At 35.4% G+C, this 21277-nt stretch overlaps 1 protein-coding gene across 3 annotated transcripts in view; it reads left to right on the top strand.

The window, feature by feature from the left end:
• The first annotated feature begins 5355 nt into the window (after positions 1–5355).
• LOC136407109 (probable ATP-dependent RNA helicase DDX60) overlaps positions 5356–21277 on the top strand; it is a 105020-nt gene continuing 89098 nt past the window's right edge. For 2 of the 3 annotated variants that reach the window (XM_066387739.1, XM_066387722.1), the window contains exons 1-4: positions 5356–5481; positions 12610–12886; positions 17245–17314; positions 20776–20965. In XM_066387739.1, the coding sequence (XP_066243836.1) occupies positions 12613–12886; positions 17245–17314; positions 20776–20965 (534 nt within the window). In that variant the 5' untranslated portion in view covers positions 5356–5481; positions 12610–12612. Of the gene's footprint in view, positions 5482–12593; positions 12887–17244; positions 17315–20775; positions 20966–21277 lie in introns of all 3 variants that reach the window. The other variant, XM_066387731.1, reaches the window with a different exon arrangement.

Here is a 21277-nt window from a genome sequence, read left to right as displayed (position 1 = left end):
CATCAGATGATATTAACATTTTTACTTCAACTATCATATATGATTTAAGAAGAATATCCTATTATATTTAACTCCATTTTATCTATTCTGGTTTACTTTTTCTTTTATTTCTGAAGAGTCAAGCTTTCTTGTGCAATCCTTTTTTTTTGCTTAGATTTCCAGTTAGTTTCACCTCACACTGCCTTGTTCATGCTCACTGATGCCAGGTCTAAGAGAGGGTAGGGGCCTCAACGACAGCAGAGGAGGTTAAAGCATAGTGGTGATTAGTGTCTTCGCATATTACTTGGGGCAATAAGAGAACCCAGAGAATGCATTACAATGTCATTCATCAAGTCTAATGGTCCTTATTCTTGTTTTTGACTTATGTCCAGGGGTTTTTTTTGTTGTTGTTTTTGTTGCTGTTGTTGAAAGAAAGAAGAGTTAGGAAGAATGGAGTTGCTCTATCTTGGATTTTTATTAAAAGAAAAGAAGATTTATAAATGCTGAGTAAAGATTGATTTTATATTTTACATGAATTAATATCTGGATCAAGGGAAAACTTAACCTCCTCAACTTGATGTTATTATTTCATCAGTAACTTGTGCCAAGTTCAGGAAGTCTCATGGCAGATGAGCTAGTCTTCCATAGCCTGAGTATTTTCTGAAAGACTATTTCTGCTCCTCTCAATATTCTTTTTATTTTATGACAGAGACAGAGAGAGGGACAGATAGGGACAGACAGGAAGGGAGAGAGATGAGAAGCATCAATTCTTCGTTGTGGCACCCTAGTTGTTCATTGATTTCTTTCTCATATGTGCCTTTATTGGGGGGGGGGTCTCCAGCAGACTGAGTGACCCCTTGCTCAAGCCAGCGACCTTGAATTCAAGCTGGTGAGCTGTGCTCAAATCAGATGAGCCCGCGCTCAAATCGGCAACCTTGGGGTTTTGAACCTGGGTCATCTGCGTCCCAGTCTGATGCTCTCTATCTACTGCGCCACAACCTGGTCAGGCTCAATATCCTTTCTTGATCCTGTTTTATATATTTCTCTTCATTTAAAGCCCATTTTATCATCTTTGTAATATCAGAAGGAGTGACAATTCCCTCTAGTTGAGTGATTATTAGGGGAAGTGATATCGATGTATTTGATGTTAAAACCAAATTAGCTGTTATGCCATACCTTGGCATGGCTACATAAAACCAAATTTAACTTCCTACTTAAATAGATTGATAATGCTTGCACCACACATTTTGTGATGTTGGAGTTGATAACAAGCCTTTATTATAGTTACAGCAGCTGAATAGTGTCCTAGAAACCAACAAAACGCAGATTCTTTCATTGCAGTGACTTGCTCTCTTGGCCCAATATTACATACTTACAAAGTCCCTTAGGGAATAATGTGTAATCATGCCTTGGGCCTAGCTGATTTTATGCAGGAGGCTAAAATAAAACTCAGTTTTACAAATAATATATTTAGCTAGCTTGGTTCTTTTTTTGCCTGATTCCTATAATGAATATTTCAAATTTTTACAGTTTTTCTCACATCTTCTGAGCCATAAGTTGTTGGAGTCATGGACTCCGGCTTCTTTTCCCCTTAGCCTCCATAGCTTCTAAAATTCTTCCATCAAAGAATTTGCCTCACCACTTAGGATCTGGTATGGAGTGAAATGAAAAATATGAAGCCTAAGACACAAGAAGACATGGGGGGGGGGAGTTTTCAGGGTACATTGCAAAGAAGGTATATGTGTGTGTGTGTGTGTGTGTGTGTGTGTGTGTGTGTGTGTGTACAGGTAGTGGATTCTTAGCTATGTACCATGTAACAATCCTTTCTTCCCTGGAAAATATGTTTCATAAATAAACTACCACTAGGGTTTTCAGAGTATAAAAAATTGAAAGGCCTAGGCTGTTCCAGTTTCATGAGATAATTCATGTTTGATATAACAATAGTGGGAAATGAAAGTATGAGATTTTCTGCAAAACTTTTATATCTTTCACTTGTCATCTTTGAGGGAAATTTCTACCTCATAATATAATCAGTACTAAAATCTTACTGACACAGCCTCCACAAGGTCTCTTAAATTTATATTCTATTTCTATCTACCATGCCTGCCCAGATCCATGTTGTTAAATTATTAGAATGCATTTAATAACATACTTTCCAAGTTCTTGTCTTCTGAGTAAACCTATTTATAACTATCCAATTAAACTTACTAAACCCACATTCCTTCCTTCCTTCCTTCCTTCCTTCCTTCCTTCCTTCCTTCCTTCCTTCCTTCCTTCCTTCCTTCCTTCTTCTTTCCTTCCTTTCCCTTTAATCCTTTTCCTCCCTCCCTTCACATATCTTTACTTAAACTCAGTGCACATTTATTGAATGCTTCACTGTAATCTATCTACACGTAGCAAGAGACACTTTAAGACTACATTAAAGACTAGTTACAATTTTACCTTTGGTATGTGCTGAGTACTTTATAGAAATTATTTCATTTAATTTTTACAATACATCTCACAGATAAATGTAATTATTGTTTGCATTGTGTAGCAGTAGAAATTTAGATTCAGAGTGGTTAGATAATTTGCTCAAGATCATGCAGCTAGTGAGTATAAAGCTCACTTATTTGAGGAATTTGAACCCAAGCAATCTGACTTTAAAAGGCACCCTCTTAACTGCCATTCTATACTTCTATTCAACCATAATAATAACAATAATAATGATAATAATAATAACAACAATATTCATTGGTAATAGATAATATGCTAGATATGCTAAATGTCTTACAGGTTATATACCATTAAATTCATAAAGCATCACTGTGAAATAAGCATATATAATACAGTACTGTTTAGAAACACAGAAGAGGTAGCAATTGCATCTGCTTAGGATTATTAAGGAAGACATCACACAGGCAGTTGGACTTTTATTAAACACTTCTTGGAGATGCAGTGGAGGCAGAAAGCTTTTGGAATGAAACTAGCAGTTACGTAGTGGCTAGAATAATATATAGTACTGGAGACACATACTGGAAGTTGACCCTCTTTTTAGTTAGGTTTCTAGAGATATCAGGCAGACAACCTATAAACAGAGGTTATCAGATGAGGTGGTGGTTGGATTTGAAGCCTTTGGTTCTTTGGAGAGAGGAGTATGTCTCAGTGGGCTCATCCGACTGTCATGGAATCAAATCCCCTTATTGTGATTGTATTCTTATCATGGAAACTAACAATCAACATTGACTAGAAATATTTTTACATTATAATGAAAACTTCTATTCGTTGAGTGTCTATTAAATGCTAGATGCTTTATAATAAAATTTTATATTAAAATAATGCCAGTAACTATAATAAATCTCACTTGTGCATTTCAGGCACTGTGCTAACTACTTTACAGAACTTATTTTTTAATTCTCAAAACAACCTGGCAATGTAGTTATTATTATCATTCTTTAAAAATGAGAAAACTGAAGCTCAGAAGGGCTCACTGGACATGTGTAAACCCAGTTCTGTCTAGCTCCAAATGTCTTCTTTTGATTACAAATCACTGTTTCATATGCAGAATACTATTTACTGTCACCCCCAAAAGAAAATCACATTATTTTAATTTTTGGACTGAGAAAGCAGATTGGAGACATTTAAGGTCTTTATAGGGTTAGAAAATGGTTGAGAAAATATATAAACTTATTTTGTGAGAGCTGTAAAAACTATGTTTAATTTCTTTATATCTTGCTGCATATGCTTTGCTGTTATTTTATTTTGGATTTGTTTAGGATTTTTCCTGATATTTTGTTTAGGATTTTTATATCTACATAAATTAATGATATAAACTTGAATTTTTCCTTTACCATGTTTGATTTTTTTTATGGAAAGGTTATTGTAGAGTCAAAAGTAAGTTTGGAAACATTTTTTTCATCTATATATTATTTATGAATTGTTGGATAAGATTGGAAGAACTTGTTCCTTTTATGTTGATTCTTTTCATTGGAGGAGAGAAGTGGTGTAAATTTTAAGTGTTCACTAAGGCTTCCTATTTATTCTTTAGTTTCTTTGGCACATTATAAGAAAACTTCCATATTATCTAAATTTAAAAAATTTTAATTTTTATTGATAGTACTTTTTCTAATTTTTCAAGTTACTAACATATATGTAGTTTGATTCCCTTTTTTGTTTCTAGAATTATTGTTTTTGTTATTTGCTTTTCTTGGAAAATGACAATGTTGATTTTATTATTTATAAATAATTGGTTTTGGTTTTATCAATTTTCTCTTTTTTACATATAAATAAATATTTTCACTCTTAATTATTTACTTCTTTAACTTTAACAGTGTTCTTGTAATTTTTCTTTTTTTTAAATTTCTTTGATTATGTCGCATGCTTAGCTCACTAATTTCCATTCTAACTTCTTTTATATATAAATATTTAATGTTATAAATTTCTCTCTAATCACAATTTTAGATTCATTTCATAATTTTATAAGCATGAAATGGTTTTGATAAATTTTTTTACCTTAGTTAATTAGAAGTGCTCTTATTAACCTTCCAGATATTAAAAAAATGTGTTTTTATTTTTTTAATGACCTTCCGTTATTCATTATGAGGTCAAAGAACATAGTCTCTAAGACACTAAATGTTTGAATTTTGTAGACTTATTTTGTTACATACTACATGGTTAGTTTACATGAGTGCTCCTTAGATGCTTAAATAGACTATGCATTCTGAAATTATTTCTTTATCTATGCAATGCAAACAATATGTAATGCAATCAGAGAAAGGTTCCTAATTAAGAACTTTGTTGTTCAAATTGTCTTTAATTGTCCTAAATTTTTATGCCTGTAACATGAAAACTATGAAGAAAACTGGCATGTGACAGTGGAGTAGTATATCTCTGTCCCTTTAAAATCCTGAGGGAGATTCATTGTGCTAATTCTCTACTGAGCACTGCTGCTGAACAAGGCTTTCCATTGTGGGGTTTTACCTTCCACTGGACATTCCTCTGAACATTAAATCCATTCAGCAGATTGTTTTTGAGCATAATAACATGTCAGGTTCTAGTCTACACTGATAACGACTGTTGAGTTTGTGATGAATAATCTTCAGTGAGTCTCAAGACCCCAATTAATTATCCCAAGAGTTCCTCTATCCTTGCTCTAATTTTGGTAGAATTTTAAAAGCAAATAGAAGGAAGAAGAGGCAAAGGCATGCATGAGTTTCAAAGGAGTGGTTGAACAGTCTTGGAATAGTTGGTAGCTGGGGCATGTCCAAGGCAGCAGGGAAGTAATGAGGTAAATGTGCATGTATTTTGACCTTTGCCTTCGTTGTTTATTTTTCTATGGGGTGTGTCCTAAAGAAGTGGGGTGATCTGAGAATCTGTCATTAACTACATAGGTTTCATCTTTTCTAAGAAAATGAAACCTAAAGCAGTGTGACTAATCTGGTGCAGAGAAGTTGCTGCCCTCGGTTCTTTCGTCTTGTGACTGTTGCTGGCTGTTGGACTGTGAAAAGGAACAAGTGATCACAGGTGAAAAGGGGTTTGGTGCCTTGTGTGTAGATGAATTAGTGAGAAAAAAATAAGTGCTTACTTAAGAAAGAACTGACTGCCAAGAACAAAGTTAAACTTGAAGGTTAGTTAGATTTAGGTCAGAGAAGTGGTGGTGATTTTAGTCCTAAAACAAAATAAGTTATTTGCAAATAAATTAACTTAAATATACATTTCAAGTTGATGTCAAATGTCTGCTTTATATTGAATTTTATTTATAAAACATACAAAGGCTTCCCAGTACCAGTTGATTAGGAAAGATAAATGTGAAATACAGTTTTGCATTAGGCTTATAGATTACTGTAACAGACAAGGCAAACATAAAAGGAGACACACACATATTAACTTAAGTAAATATTTCTAACTGGTTTGGAAAGTCAAAGATAGGACAATGATGAGCTTGGCAGGATTGATTGAGAATTTGCATGGAATATGTTTTTTCATCTCTTCACTTTCAGTCTGTGTGTATCTTTTGTTCTGAGGATGGTCTCTTGTAGACAGCATATATATGGGTCATGTTTTCTTATCCATTCAGCTACCCTTTGTCTTTTGAGCATTTATTCCACTGATAATTAAGGTTGTAATTGATAGGTACTCATTTATTGTCATTTTATTCTTAATACTTAATGTTCCTCTTTTTTCTTTTTAAAGCAGGACCTTTATCATTTCTTGCAATATGGTTTGGTGATAATGAACTCTTTCAGTTTTTTGTTTGCTTGTATCTATAAAGCTCTTTATTTCACCTTTAATTTTAAGTGATAGCCTTGCTGTATACAGTAGTCTTGATTGTAAGTTCTTGCTTTCCGTCACTTTGAATATTTCATGCCAATCTGTATGGCCTGAAGTGTTTCTGTGAGAAATCAGATGACATCCATATGGGGGCTCGGTTGTAGGTAATTAATTGCTTTTCTCTTGCAGCTTTTAGGCTTCTTCTCTTTGTCTTTAATCTTTGGCATTTGAATTATGGTGTATCTTGGTGTGGGTCTCTTTGGGTTCATCTTGATTGAGACTCTTTGTGCTTCCTGAACTAGTGTGACTTTTTTCCTTTACCACATTAGGAAAGTTTTTAGCTATAATTTCTTCAAACAGGTTCTCTATCCTTTGTTTGCTCTCTTCTCCTTCAGGTACCTTTATGATGTGGGATACTGTTTTGCTTGACGTTGTCCCAGAGGTCTCTTAGATTTTTCTCATTTTTTAAAATTTTCTTTTCTTTTTATTGTTCTGGTTAGGTGCTTGCTATTATCTTGTTCTCTCAATCGCTGATCTGATCCTCTACTTCATCAGACCTGTTTCAGAATTGTATTCTTCATTTCTGACTGGTCTTTTTTTATGGTTACCATGTCCTTTTTAATACTTACTGTGTTGTTTTTTAAGTGCTCATGAAGATCATCTATTCTTCTTCTGAAGTTCTTGAGCATTCTTATAACCATTGTTTTAAGCTATGCATCTGGTATCTTGGTTGCTTCCATTTCATTTAATTATTTTTCTGGGGATTTCTCTTGTTCTTTCATTTGGGGCATATTTCTTTGTCTTGCCATTTTGTCTCTATGTATTCAGTAGAATTGCTATGACTCCTTAATTTGTCATGATGACTATATTATGTAGGTTTCTTATTGATTTCACCACTCCAGGAATGTTTCTTGTGGCTTCTGTGTGCCCTTCTGTTGTAATTGAATCTTGAATGCTGCTAGTCCCTTCATGGATGGAGTAAACCTTTCAGGCCGCTGACTATAAGGGTACACTTTGATTATTCTGTATGAGTGGCTGTGCAGGGGCTACCCTCAGAAGTGGAGTTGTTCCCAGCAGGTTCTGGTGTTTGCCAGACTCCCTCTTTGGTTATGTCACTTGTGTTGCTAGTTGGGTGCTGCTCTGATGTGGTCTGAAACCCACCATTGGTTGTGTTGGTTCTGGGACCACTTGGGCAGTGTTTTGGTACAAGTTGATGTCAGCCATTGTGTGAAACTAGCCTTGAGCAAACTGTCTGGAGCAACCACATTATTTACTGTTTGTGGCTGTTTCTACTGGGCCTAAGTGTGTGTGTGAGGGACCAATCTTTGTATAAGGGGTGGTTTCCTCTAGCTAAGAGCTGTGGGAAAATCAAGAAAATATCTGAGGTTCTCTGAGGTCTGCCTCCACCAGTTGGCTACTTTACCTTCTCCTGAGATTGCCTGGTCTTCCTTCAGAGCCTTCTGAAGAAAGACTATAGAGTAGACCCCATGTGACCATGATCTGCAAACCTTTCCACAGGGCATGAGCTTGGTAGGATGAGGTGACCAGGATAGAGATAATAGGGATAGTATGTCCCCTACTTGGGGGCCATGTAATCAGGCATTCAATGAGGGGAAAGTGGCCCTTATCCCAGAGCCATACCATACAGTCTCTACCAGGATCTCCAACTCTAGCTCTCCAAGGAGGAGTGAATATAACCAGCTGTTCCCTCCACAGAGCAAGCTCAGAAGGGTAAAGCCACCAAGGCTAAGGACTATGATTAAAAGAGTGTCCCAATTGGGGTGGTGCCAGCCAAGCTTGTAGGAGGGGGACAAATACTTCACCTCTCCCCTGTTTCATAGCTTTCAGCACCCATCAGAGATCCAGACAAGAGCTTCCAAAGGAGACACTCCAGAGGCCCCAGCTCTGAGCAGCCCTTTATTTTCCCCATGGAGCTGAGTTAGCAGGGTGAGGCCACCAGGACTTGGGAGGACAGATCCAAGCAGTCTTTTGTTGTGGGTGGTGCTGGCAAGCCTATAGGAAGGGGATGGGCACTTCTTTCCCTTCCTGGGCAAGAGCCTCAAAGGGAGATGTGCTCTAAAGTTCCCAGCACCAAGCAGCTCTCTGATTCACTTCCCCCTACCCCCAGTGGTACTGAGTTCACCAGGGAATTCCAAAGGTTCCATCTCTGCACTCTGATCCCCCTATTGAACTAAACTCAGCAGTATGGTGCCACAGGGATTAGAAAGGCTAGCTAAGTGATTCGATGGGTGGGGAGTGGGTGGTGTCGGCTCTGCACTTGAGATGGGAAAGACGGTTCCCTTTTAGAAAGCCACACAGCTCAATCACTGAGTCTCCACCAAGAGCTTCTCTAGAAAAAGAGATCCTGCTATGTTCAGCCAGTAGACCCTTCCGCAGGACTCCACAGGGTGGTGTTGCCAATAGTTGGAGGACCAGGCATTTCATTCTCCAGACTGGTGTTGTAACAATAGGAGTGCTCAACCCCAGAGAGATGGCATCTGGGTCTCTAGTAGACTCCCTTCTCTCCCATATGAACTGGGGAAACCCTATTAATTTCACCACCAGATGCTATGTGGGATTCTCTTTTTGTTTCTGTTGCTGTGGATCAGTGTCTCTGTGTGGCATGAGACCCTATGCTTCAGCGGGGAGGGAGTTTTGCAGCTGAGATATTCCTCTGGCTTCTTAGCCACTGCACATGAGTGCAAGGGACAACCCTTTCCGTGTCTCCACCCTTCTTACTATTCTCTATGTGACTTATTTTATAATTAAATCCTTGATTATAATCCTTCAGTTCAGCTAGCCTTCAGTTGATCATTCAGATTGATAGCTCTATGTTAGCTATAAATTGGCCTTTCACTGGGAGAAGTTTAGTGTAGTTTGTATCTATTCTGCAGTCATTTTCAGAGTCCTATTTGTTGTCTTTTTAATGGTAGTCATTCTGACAGGTGTGAGGTGATACATCATTGTGGTTTTAACTTGATTTCTGTGATGATTTGTGATGTTGACTATTTTTTATGTGTCTGTTGGCTAACTGTATGTCTGGAGAATTGCATGTTTAGGTTCTGTGTCCATTTATTAAATTTGTTTTTCTCGTATTGAGTTGTTTAAATTCTTTATATGTTTTAGATACAAACTCCTTATTGGATAGAGCATTTGCAAATATCTTCTCTCATTGCCTTTTTGTTTTATTAATAGCTTCCTATGCAGTGCAAATATTTTAGTTTGATATAGTTTCATTTCTCTATTTTTTGCTTTTGTTGCCTTTTCCTGAGAAAACATATCCAAAAATTATTGCTAAGGCCAGCCTCAAAGAGTTTACTGCCTATGCTTTTTTTAAAAGTCTGGTTTCAGGTCTTACATTTAAGTCTTTAATCTATTTTGAATTTATTTTTTGTATACAGTATACAAAAGTGGACTAGTTTCAATTTGTTTGTGTACTGTTCATTTTTCCCGACACCATTTATTGATGAGACTGTCTTTTGCCCAGTGTATTGTTTTTGCCTCCTGTGTCATAGATTAATTGACTATATATGCCTGAGTTTATTTCTGGGCTTTCTATTCTATTTCATTGATGTGTGTGTGTGTGTGTGTGTGTGTGTGTGTGTGTGTGTGTATGCATATGCCAGTACCATACTGTTTTTGTAACTATAGTTTTATAGTATAATTTGAAATCATTTGCATGATAATTTCAACTTGTTCTTCTCATGATTTCTTTGACTATTCAAGATCTTTTGTTTTTCCCTATTTGTTTTGAGATTGTTTTTGTTCTAGTTATATGAAAAATGCCATAGGTATTTTCATAGGGATCACATTGAACCTGTACATTGTTTTCAGTAGTATGAATATTTTAACAATTCTTTCAATCAATGATCACATTATAAACTTTCATTTATGTCTTCTTTAATTTTCTTCATTACTGTCTTATAGTTTTCAGAGTATAGAAACTTCACCTCTTTGTTTAAATTTATTCCTAGGTATTTTATTCTTTTTGAGACAATTACAATTGGATTGTTTCTTTATTCTTTTCTAGTAATTTATTTTTTGTGTACAGAAATACAGCATATGTCTGAATATTAATTTTATATCCTGTACCTCAACTGGATTCACTCATTGATCCTAATAGTTTTTTTTGGTGAGGGTGATGGAATTTTTAGTGTTTTTTAAAATATATAATATCATGTCATCTGTAAATAGCAACAATTTTACTTCTCCCTTTCCAAATTGGATATCTTTTTCCCACCCTTCTTTCATTATTGTGGCTAGAACTTCCAGTACTATGTTCAATAAGAGTGATGATAGTGGACACTTTTGTCTTGTTCCTGATGTTATAGAAAAAGCTTTTCACACTTGCGTATGATGTTAGCAGTGGGTTTGTTAGATATGATCTTTTATATGTTGAGGTATACTTCTCTTATACCCACTTTGTTGAGAGGTGCTATCATAAATGGATATGGAATTTTGTCAGATGAGCGTGTGCTTCTTGATCCTAGAGGCCTTGAGGATATTGCCTAGAATAGTGTCTAATGTTACAGTAAAGTCTCAATAAAAATAGTTAAGTAGATTAATTAATTAATTAATTAATTTTATTATTATAGGGTGACATATATTATAGCCAAATTATTCTCAAGTACTCTTTTACACAAAAATAAAATATTGACTCTTGTGAATCTATATATTATATATTTTCTTTTTATATATTGATCATTATATCTGTTATTTCTTTCTTCTTTTTTTTTTTTTTTTTTTTGTATTTTTCTGAAGTTGGAAACGGGGATGCAGTCAGACAGACTCCCGCATGCACCCGACCAAGATCCACCCGGCATGCCCACCAGGGGGTGATGCTCTGCCCATCTGGGGCATTGCTCTGTTGCAACCAGAGCCATTCTAGTGCCTGAGGCAGAGGCCACAGAGCCATCCTCAGCACCCAGGCCAACTTTGCTCCAATGGAGCCTTGGCTGTGGGAGGAGAAGAGAGAGACAGAGAGGAAGGAGAGGGGGAGAGGTAGAGAAGCAGATGGGCGCCTCTCCTGTGTGCCCTGGCCGGGAATCGTACCCAGGACTCCTGCACGCCAGGCTGTTGCTCTACCACTGAGCCAACCAGCCAGGGCCTATATCTGTTATTTCTTTTTAAGAGTCAATAACAATAAAATATCTTGTTGACACTATTAATATAACTATCAATTAAAGTTTATTTACAGACAATTATTATATCTACATATAACTATATTGTGTACCTGAGTATGTAGTACCTATGATTGCATTTATTTGCTTTAGGTATACAGTAACAATTTATTAGTATGATCTCTGAGGATCCACACTTGACCGTTTTCTCCATAAGCTGATGAGTGAACATTCTGAAATAATACGAAGTTATTCCACCTGTTGGCTGACAAGACAGTGTCTCACTGTTGGTATCTTTCTTGGTGTCACCACTTTAATATTCTACTATTACAAAAAGAACAGATAAAGAAAAAGTACACATGTTGATACAGTGAGAGAATGCATATTTCATAAACTCAGTTAAAAAAATGGTAAATGTCATTGGGTACACAGAAACCAGCAAACTTAAGCAGTAATTGAATGCTAGCTAACTCACTGTAATGTGGTTGCCTAAGTACTCAAGTATAAAATAAAATAATACAATCAAAGTAATATATATATTTTAGTGAGAGGGAGGGAGAGCGAGACAGGAAGGGAGAGAGATGAGAAGCATCAACTTATAGTTGCATCACTTTAGTTGTTCATTGATTGCTTCTCATACATGCCTTGACCCAGGGCTCAAACTGAGCCAGTGACCCTTTGCTCAAGCCAGTGACCTTTGGGCTCAAGCCAGTGACCATGAGATCATATCTATGATCCCATGATCAAGCCAGTAACCCTGCACTTAACCTGGCAAGCCTGTGCTCAAGCCACAACCTTGGGTTTCAAACTTGGGTCCTTAGCATCCCGGGTTGATGCTCTATCCACTAAGCTACCACCAGTCACGCCAATCAAAATAATATTTAAAATAATGGAAATTTATTGGTGTAGACTGTTCCAAATTTAGTATTTACATAGAAATTTTCACTGTTGACTAGTTTTCTAGGATCAAATCCTCCTTTAAGCATGCATGTTATTTTTTGTCTTTGGAAATGTGACTGTTACATATATATTTTCAGGAATGTGTTCTACCTGTTCTACTCTACCCTGAAACTCCACCATTCCTTTTGAGTGACTTAGTTGAGGAGAGGACTGTGGAAAATGATCCTCGTTAGGAAAGTAGGCATTGAGGAGATTTAGAGAAAAGAAGGATTTAAACAGATTTTACCTCTAAAAGAAATAAACTACATTGCAATATGTTATTTTAAATAAAGTGAAAATTAATAGCTTTGTTTTTACATAGATCATGGCTTCAGCACCTACTAAGTCACATGAAAAATCAAGCCCTAGTAACAGTGAAAGTGAAAGTGAGAGTGACACAGAAAGTGACAGTGATGACAGTGAGACCACAGAGAGCTTGTCCTCATTTGATCAGTCTGAAGAAGAAGATCATTTAAGCTCAGAAGACATTATAGAAGAGTCACCTTCTGAGAAGTTACCAGGTGAGACTGAAATCAATGAAGAGGAGCCTTCAGATGTTCAAATTACAGATGATAACAGCTATGGTTCAGAAAAATCAGGTGAGGCATTGCCCATGAATGAGTTCCCTTTCTCTCTCCTATCTCCTTCTCCCCTTACTTCTCCTCCTCTTTCTCCTACTCCTCCTCTCTCTCTCTCCTTCTCTCTCAACAATATTTATGCCTTTGGAAATTTCTCTTTTATATTTAAAAATATTTTTGTTGTTGTTTTTTAGTTGATCCAGAATGAATAGTTTGCTTACCTTGGAGTCTATATTGTAAAAATAAAAAAATAAGTTTGTAATTTTTTTACAAGTGTGTATAGGTAATTTTATTTAAGTTGAATATGAATCTGTTATACTTCACTCTAGCATATACCTTAACTTTTCATCAGTCAAATAATCAGTAAATCCTTGGGGATAGGGATTGAGAATCAGCAATTATAATAAGATTTTCACATGGTTCTGATTCTAGTACTATGTAGGTAAAAGCAGGTCTACATGACTCTGCTTGACTCAAAACTTTGAAGAGTACTGGAATGTCAAACTTGAGTTCCTAAATTAAATATGGGGTATAGCAAAAAATAAATATATCGTTGTGAGTATGTGAAAACAAAATGTTTATTCTTTGTACTATTATTTTCCATATGAAGAAGTGTAAACCTAATTTTTCCCCACTCTGCCTCAGGACATAAAATACAATTATACTGAATGTAAAAAAAATCAATACCATGTTGAGTTTTTAATAGATAGCTCAATAAAATATTTTTATAATAACTATATATTATTAGATTAAGGGAAAATACTTCAGTAGATACAGAAAAACATTTTAAAAGTCCAAGAGTCACTCATGATTACTTTTTTATCAACTAGGAAAAGAAGATATTTACCTAAACTTAATAAAAACAGCTTGAGAAAAATCTACATCAAACATTGAATAATGATAAAATATCACTGTAGTGAGGAACAAGAAAGTATTTTTTCTTTCAAACTACTATTTACTATTATTTTAGAAGGGCTAGTTGGTGTAAAAATAATGTCAGAAAAGTAAATAAAATATGCGAGGATAGGGAAGAGAAAATATTTGTTATTCTAATCTACCTTGGATAGTGAACAAAGTCTACCTAAAATGTCTAAGAGAATCTACATATGGCTGAGAAATTTCCTTTGGGATACAAGATTGACATTTTTAGAAATATTGACCTTAATCAATACCAGTATGAAAATGTCCATTAGTATGGAATATAATACTGATTCTAAGCACCAAAAATGACTAATTGAAAAATGCATTAAAAGAAAGACAACTTATCAAATTGTCCATACAAACTAAAATATACCCAGGAACAAATCTAACAAAACATGAATAAGAAAATAATTATGAAACATTATGTAAAACTTAATTACATTGAATAAATCTAGAAAGTTCTAGGTTCTCCCTTGTTAACATTCAATATCATAAGTATATCTAGTATGACCAAATTAATCTTTAAATTTAATACATGCTCAATCTGGATTTATTCTTTTATCCTGACCCTACAAAAAATAAGGCAGTAGAATATTTTAAGGATCTTGGATAAATTTCTTAAACAAAATATAACAAGTGCTAGAATTCTTAAACAAATCATAATTTCACATAAAAAATTAAAAGTCTGACAAATTTTACCATAATCAAATAAAAGAACATCTATATAATCAAAGATTCCAAACCAAGTTAAAGAGACAGTCTGGAATAAGACCATAAATATAGGAATCATTTATCTAGAAACTAAAGTTATATGCTAATTAATTGGAAGAAGACAACCCAATAGAAAATTGTCAAAGGTTGTTAAAAAGGAAATCACAAAATAGAACTCTGTTTAAAAAAAGTATATATTCTACAAGAATTTATACTACTATCCTTGGTAGTAGTATAAATTAGAACTATGAGACCCTATTTCACATTTCTCAGGTTAGAACTGTTTTAAAATTTTACAATATCAATACCTTGAATGTGAACTGAATGCTATCTGGTAAAGTTGCTCACTTCTCTAATCCTAACCTCTTAGACAAATTCTTGCATATATATGCTCAGTGAGATATATTAAAATTTTTATTAAGTAATGCTACCTTAGTAAATTCAATTGAAAAAAAAATTGAAAAATGAAAAAATAATGTATAATATGCCATAATTTATAAAACAATGACAAGGAAACAAAACAACCTAGATGTCTATCGGTATGGAATTTGGCTTTAAAAGGTGATATGCTCATAAGGTAGAGCATTATTGGCTGCTGAAATGAATGTACTATATCTATGTGTATCAATATAGATCTCAAAGTCATACAGCTGAATGAAGAAAACCAATTGCAGAGTGATACCATTTAGTTAAGGAGATATAAAAGGGTATTATATATATATGACAATACAAAATTATGGCAAAGAAACATGTTGGTTGCCTCTGTGGTGGGCAGAATGAAAATTTAACTACATCATTAATGTTTCAATAAATAAATTTGAAGCAATTGGGGAAAATATTAACATTTTTAAATTGAGATACATAGGCCTTTGTTAATTATTCTTTATATTCTTTGTATTTTTAAATTGTCACCAGCTCTTCCCCCTACCAAAATGATCAGCTGAAATTTAGGCTTGCCTAATCACCAGCCATCTTTTATTTTCACCTTGACTAAATTCTCTAGATTTTAAAAGACTCTTTATCTGGATGATGAATGAATAACATTTAGCCATAGCAAGTGTTAATAATTTATCTAAGCTCACATTGAAATATTTTTTTTCTCTTTTCCAAGTGAGAAGAGGGGAGATAGACAGACACCCACATGCGACTGACCGGGATCCACCCAGCAATCCCTGTCTGAGGCTGATGCTCTGCCCATATGTGGCCATGCTTGCAGCCAATCTAATTTTAGCATCTGAGGCAGAGGCTCCACAGAGCCATCCTCAGTGCCTGGGGCCAATATGCTTGAACCAATCAAGCCATGGCTGTGGGAGAGAGAGAGAGAGGGAAGGGGAGGGGGAGGGATGGAGAAGCAGATGGTCACTTTTCCTGTGTGCCCTGACTGGGAATTGAACCCAGGACATCTACACGCCAGGCCAACGCTCTACCACTGAGAAAATGAGCCAGGGCCTGAAATGTTTCTTAACTATTTACAAACTAAAATAAAAATAAATGAAGGAAATACAGTAAACCAACTTAATGTGTTTCTAAAATTATCGATGCAACTGAAATTCAATGTTAAAATATTCTTCCAAATGAATATTTTCACATGATTCTACCAGTTAAACAAACCTTTAGTAAGCAAAAGTTAAGACCTGGTAAGAGAAAACTTCTCTGCTATCTTACAGAAAGTTTTTAAATCTTGAATCTGCAACTATTTACAATGTCAGCTTGTTGGGTTGCTTCTCACAGCATAGAAGTGAAAATAATAATGATGAATAATAATTTATAAAATTCTAGGGTTACAAAACAATAAAGACATTTGAAGACTTCTACGTTAATTGTAAGAAATACTAAATAAGTACAACTATATTGCAAAAGAATATATACACCCAAGTGTGGCTTTACTGGGATTAAGAGGTACCAATTATTAATAAATCTGGCCCTGTATATGGGTATGTCTAGAGACTCCCAATATTTAAATATTTTTATAACACTTAAAACCTCTCAATTATGCACAAATCCACTTTCTTTGCAGAAGGAGAACTTGGGGGGCTCAGTTAATATCAGTCATAACAATATGAGAGACTGTATTGTAAAAAAAATGCTAAGAAATCTACAGTGTGTTTTAATATTCCTGCTATGTCTCCTGAGACCTCATATACTGAATAGATGACTGTTTATTTCATTTCCAAGTCCTAATTTCTTGGTAAAATACATTTAACAAGGACATGGAATATTACAAAGAAATTTTCAGGATAGATTTATTTCAAAGATTTTTTTTCCATATACAGAATATTAGAAAAATACAGATTTCACCATGTTATTGTTTATCTTCCTTCAGTAAGAGAACTTTTGAAGACAGACACTGTAACTATATCTATATATCTATTGAAAGATATCTATGTATATATTAATATGAGTTAATTTTTAAAGTGGTAAATTTTTAGTTTTCTGGACATTTTTATCTTTGTAGACTTATTATAGTTTATGTTTATGACTCTAACTCATTTGCAGCTGGGAATTTATTATTTTAGTGTTTACAAAAAATTTAATTTTAAAACTCTAAGATTAACTTACCTTGTCCATAATTATTCTTTACATTGAGTAATGTAGGCATAGTATCATTTTTAACATATTTGTTTATCTTTTGACATGTTACTGAGCATTTCAGCCATGTTTATGTAGTCTTGTATAAAATATAAATAAAGTTAGCAGCAGAAAGAATTAGTTAAAATTGAGGACTAATCTTGTCATTATTTTTAAAGGATTAACTGAATGTAAGGAAATTCTGAGGAAGCTCTCATTGTTGATTTGGAAAACTCTGTCAAAATCTAAGTAAGTACAACTTAAAATTTTCAAAGTAACATATCATTTTAAATCATTCATTTCCTCTGTATGGAATAATTTTTCATCCTGCTAACAATCATTTTGGAGAAACTTCCTATGGGACAAGAGATTAATAGTTTTTGAAAATAGATAAATATTTTCTTCTTTTGGGAAAGGTTATTGGCTTTTATTTAGTAGCAAGGAATACTATACTGAAAACTTCAAAGAAAGGAGGAAAGAATCATTTTCTTTTAATATTGCACAAGACTAAAGTAGCAATTTAATTGGTATTATAATATATGTCAAAATATTTACAAGTCTCATAAAATTGTCTTTGGTATGTTTTAACTAATGCCAAGACATTATATAACAGCAAGGACAAATACTGTACACCAAATCAATGCACCATTTCATTCCTTAAACAGCTATTGTTGTGTGCCTGTTAATAGGTGAGGCTCTAAGGATACAGTGATGAGTAAAATTTCCTGTTGTGGGTGATTTATTGAGTCTAATCTTATGTTGCTTATCTCCAAATTTCAATTCTCTAAAATAATTTAGAATAAATATAATATAATGTCAATTCTATGCAATTATAAAATAAAACCCAAAATATCATTTATAATATGCATGCTTTAAGCATATATCATGACCATGCATAATTTGATTCCCATAATTTTTTAAGTATTTATCTCATGAATCCTTATAGCAACTACATGAAACATTATCTGCTTTTAATTCTCACTTAAGCTGAGCAACTGTAACACAGAATAGAAGAGAAGCAAGTAATCTGAAGTCTCAGAGCTTGTCCATTTTTTAATTGGGTTGCTTGTCTTCTTGGTGTTGAGTAGTATAAAGTTCTTTATATATTTTGAAAATTAACACCTTATCAGATATAACATTAGTAAATATGTTCTCCCCTTTAATGGTTTCACCTTTCATTTTGTTGATGGTTTCTTTTGCTGTGCATTATTTTAGTTTGATGTAGTTCCATTGATAAATCAACAAACAACAAAGACATGGAGAAAGGGGAAACTGTGTGCACTGTTGGTGGGAATGCAGACTGTTGCAGCCACTGTAGAAAGCAGTATGAAGTTTCCTCAAAAAATTAAAAATAGAACTGCCTTTTGACCCAGCTCTCCTACTTCCGGGAATATAGCCAAAGAAACGAGAAGCACAAAGACACATAACAGTATGGTGATAGCCAGAGGAAAATGGTGGGAGTAGGTGGAGGTGGGCAGAGTGGAGGAGAATGGGAATGGAAAGCACTGTGCTTGGAGCAATGGGCACACATGCAGTGTGCAGGTGGTGTTTGGTTGAGTTGTACACTTGAACTCCGTATGGTTTTGTGTATGAATGTCGCCCCAATAAATTCAATTAAAAAAAGAGAAAAATATGAGAAAATAAATAAATAAATAAATAAATAAATAAATAAATAAATAAGTTCTAGAACTTGTGACAGATCCACCTGGCAGTCTGACTGCAGAGAATGCAATGCCATTCACTATTTTAAATATGCAAAGAATGAATTCTGAAAAAATGCACAGCAGAAGTAACATCGCTCTGCAATGTTTTGATTTTTTTTTTTTAAAGTAGCATGTAGTAGTTTCCCTTTTCAGGGCCAAAAACTAAAGAAACAAACCCTCCTGCCCCAAATTTAAATGAGAACCAAGTGTGTAGTTCATATTTTGTACAACACCAGCTGTTGGAAACTATGTAGCTGAATTGAGTTTCTGACATCTGCTAATGCAGGTATAACTCTATACAATTGCTTTAGAAAACAATTTGTTATTGCTTTATGAGGTACTAGTCAGTAATTACACTAATCAAAAATACTCTAGAGTTTAACCTGTGTGTTAGGAAGCATCCACAAGAATGATCATTGCAGCACAGTTGTAACAGCACGAAACAGAAGGAGTAATTCAAATGCTCATTGAGAAGAGAAAAATATAGAGTAACTTGTGATGTGGACATGTACTTATTATTATAGTCCAGTAAAGTTATTTAAGTGTAGCTTCCTGTAACCATATGCCTAAATTTTAACAGTAATTGGTAATTAAGTTTAAAAAGTAAATTATACAAAACACAGATAAAACATTGCCCTTTTAATAAAGATGCAAAAGTAGGTATACATATACTGTCATAAAAACTTTAAAAAATTAAGCAAGGCCCTGGCCGGTTGGCTCAGTGGTAAAGCGTCGGCCTGGCGTGCAGAAGTCCCGGGTTCGATTCCCGGCCAGGGAACACAGGAGAAGCGCCCATCTGCTTCTCCACCCCTCCCCCTCTCCTTCCTCTTTGTCTCTCTCTTCCCCTCCCGCAGCGAGGCTCCACTGGAGCAAAGATGGCCCGGGCGCTGGGGATGGCTCCTTGGCCTCTGCCTCAGGCGCTAGAGTGGCTATGGTCACAACAGAGCGACGCCCCGGAGGGGCAGAGCATCGCCCCCTGGTGGGCAGAGTGTCGCCCCCTGGTGGGCATGCCGAGTGGATCCCGGTCGGGCGCATGTGGGAGTCTGTTTGACTGTCTCTCCCCGTTTCCAGCTTCAGAAAAATACAAAAAAAAAAAAAAATTAAGCAAAAGAATGTGTAAACTAAACTCAAGGTAGTGGTTGCCTTTGAGGCAAAGGTGGGAGAAGAGTTTTGAAAACAGCTCATAGCGTAGATTTAAGTTATAGAAAATCTTCTGTATCTTAGAGTGGGTGGAGAGTTTGCAACTCTTCATTATATGTTCATTTGAAATGCAAAATAAGATAATTCCATACATATAATTGACCAAAGATTATGATTGATTTAATTTTTACACTAGAAATACAAAAATAGTATTTAAATTGAAAATAGAGATGTACCTTTTTTGTAAATTTATAGTTACACTAGTGAATTTCAGTTTCACAACAGAATCAGTCATATCTTTAAGGGCTTATTTACTATTACGGAAAAATGGAAATGGCCTGGAAAATTGTTACTTAAATATAATGGAAATTTGAAGTTAACTTTTCTTTAAGTTTCTTGCTTAAACTAGAAGAAAATTTGTATAACCAATTGAATTGTGGAATTTTAACTCACACTACAATTATTTTGGCCCTGGCTGGTTTGCTGAGTGGTAGAGTGTCAGCCCAGTGTGTGGAAGTCTTGGTTTCTATTCCTGGTCAGGATGCACTGATGAGACCATCTGCATCTCCACATTTCCCCCTCTCTTTCTTCCCCTCCCGCAGCCATGACTGGAATGGGTCAAGCAAAGTTGGCCCTGGGCATTGAGGATGACTCTGTGGCCTCACCTCAGGCACTAAAATAACTGGATTGTTGAGCAAGGGAGCAACGGTCCAGACAGGCAGAGCATTGCCTGGTAGAGGGCTTGCCGGGTGGATACTGGGCATATGTGGGAGTCTGTCTCTGCCTCCCTGCCTCTCACTTAATAATAATAAAAAACTACAATTATTTTTATAATCTTTTCATTATGTGTTTTATATTTTTATTCAGAATGGTGAGCTTACTTAAAGACTTTGTTGAGTCTGAATTTTTTTTGATTGATGGAGATTCATTATTCATCACTTGTGTCTTCAATGTGAACTTCAAAAAAGGACAAATTCTTCACTTCTTCTATATTGTAGAACAATTTCTGCATGATTTCATTCAAAAGGAAGCCAAATTTGTAATAGTTTTTTTTAAGGTAACATTTAATTCTCTGTTCTCATTTTGTTGAGTTTAAAAATATATGTTTATTTTTTTGGCCCTGGCCGGTTGGCTCAGTGGTAGAGCGTTGGCCTGGCGTGCAGGGGACCCAGGTTCGATTCTTGGCCAGGGCACATAGGAGAAGCGCCCATTTGCTTCTCCACCCCCCCCCCTCCTTCCTCTCTGTCTCTCTCTTCCCCTCCCGCAGCCAAGGCTCCATTGGAGCAGGGATGGCCCGGGCGCTGGGGATGGCTCCTTGGCCTCTGCCCCAGGCGCTAGACTGGCTCTGGTCCCGGCAGAGCGACGCCCC

The sequence above is a fragment of the Saccopteryx leptura genome, chromosome 1, assembly GCF_036850995.1.
Source record: "Saccopteryx leptura isolate mSacLep1 chromosome 1, mSacLep1_pri_phased_curated, whole genome shotgun sequence".
NCBI classification, from domain to species: Eukaryota; Metazoa; Chordata; class Mammalia; order Chiroptera; family Emballonuridae; genus Saccopteryx; species Saccopteryx leptura.
Note: the sequence above shows the minus strand (reverse complement) of the source record. Positions and strands in the feature narration are given on the sequence as shown.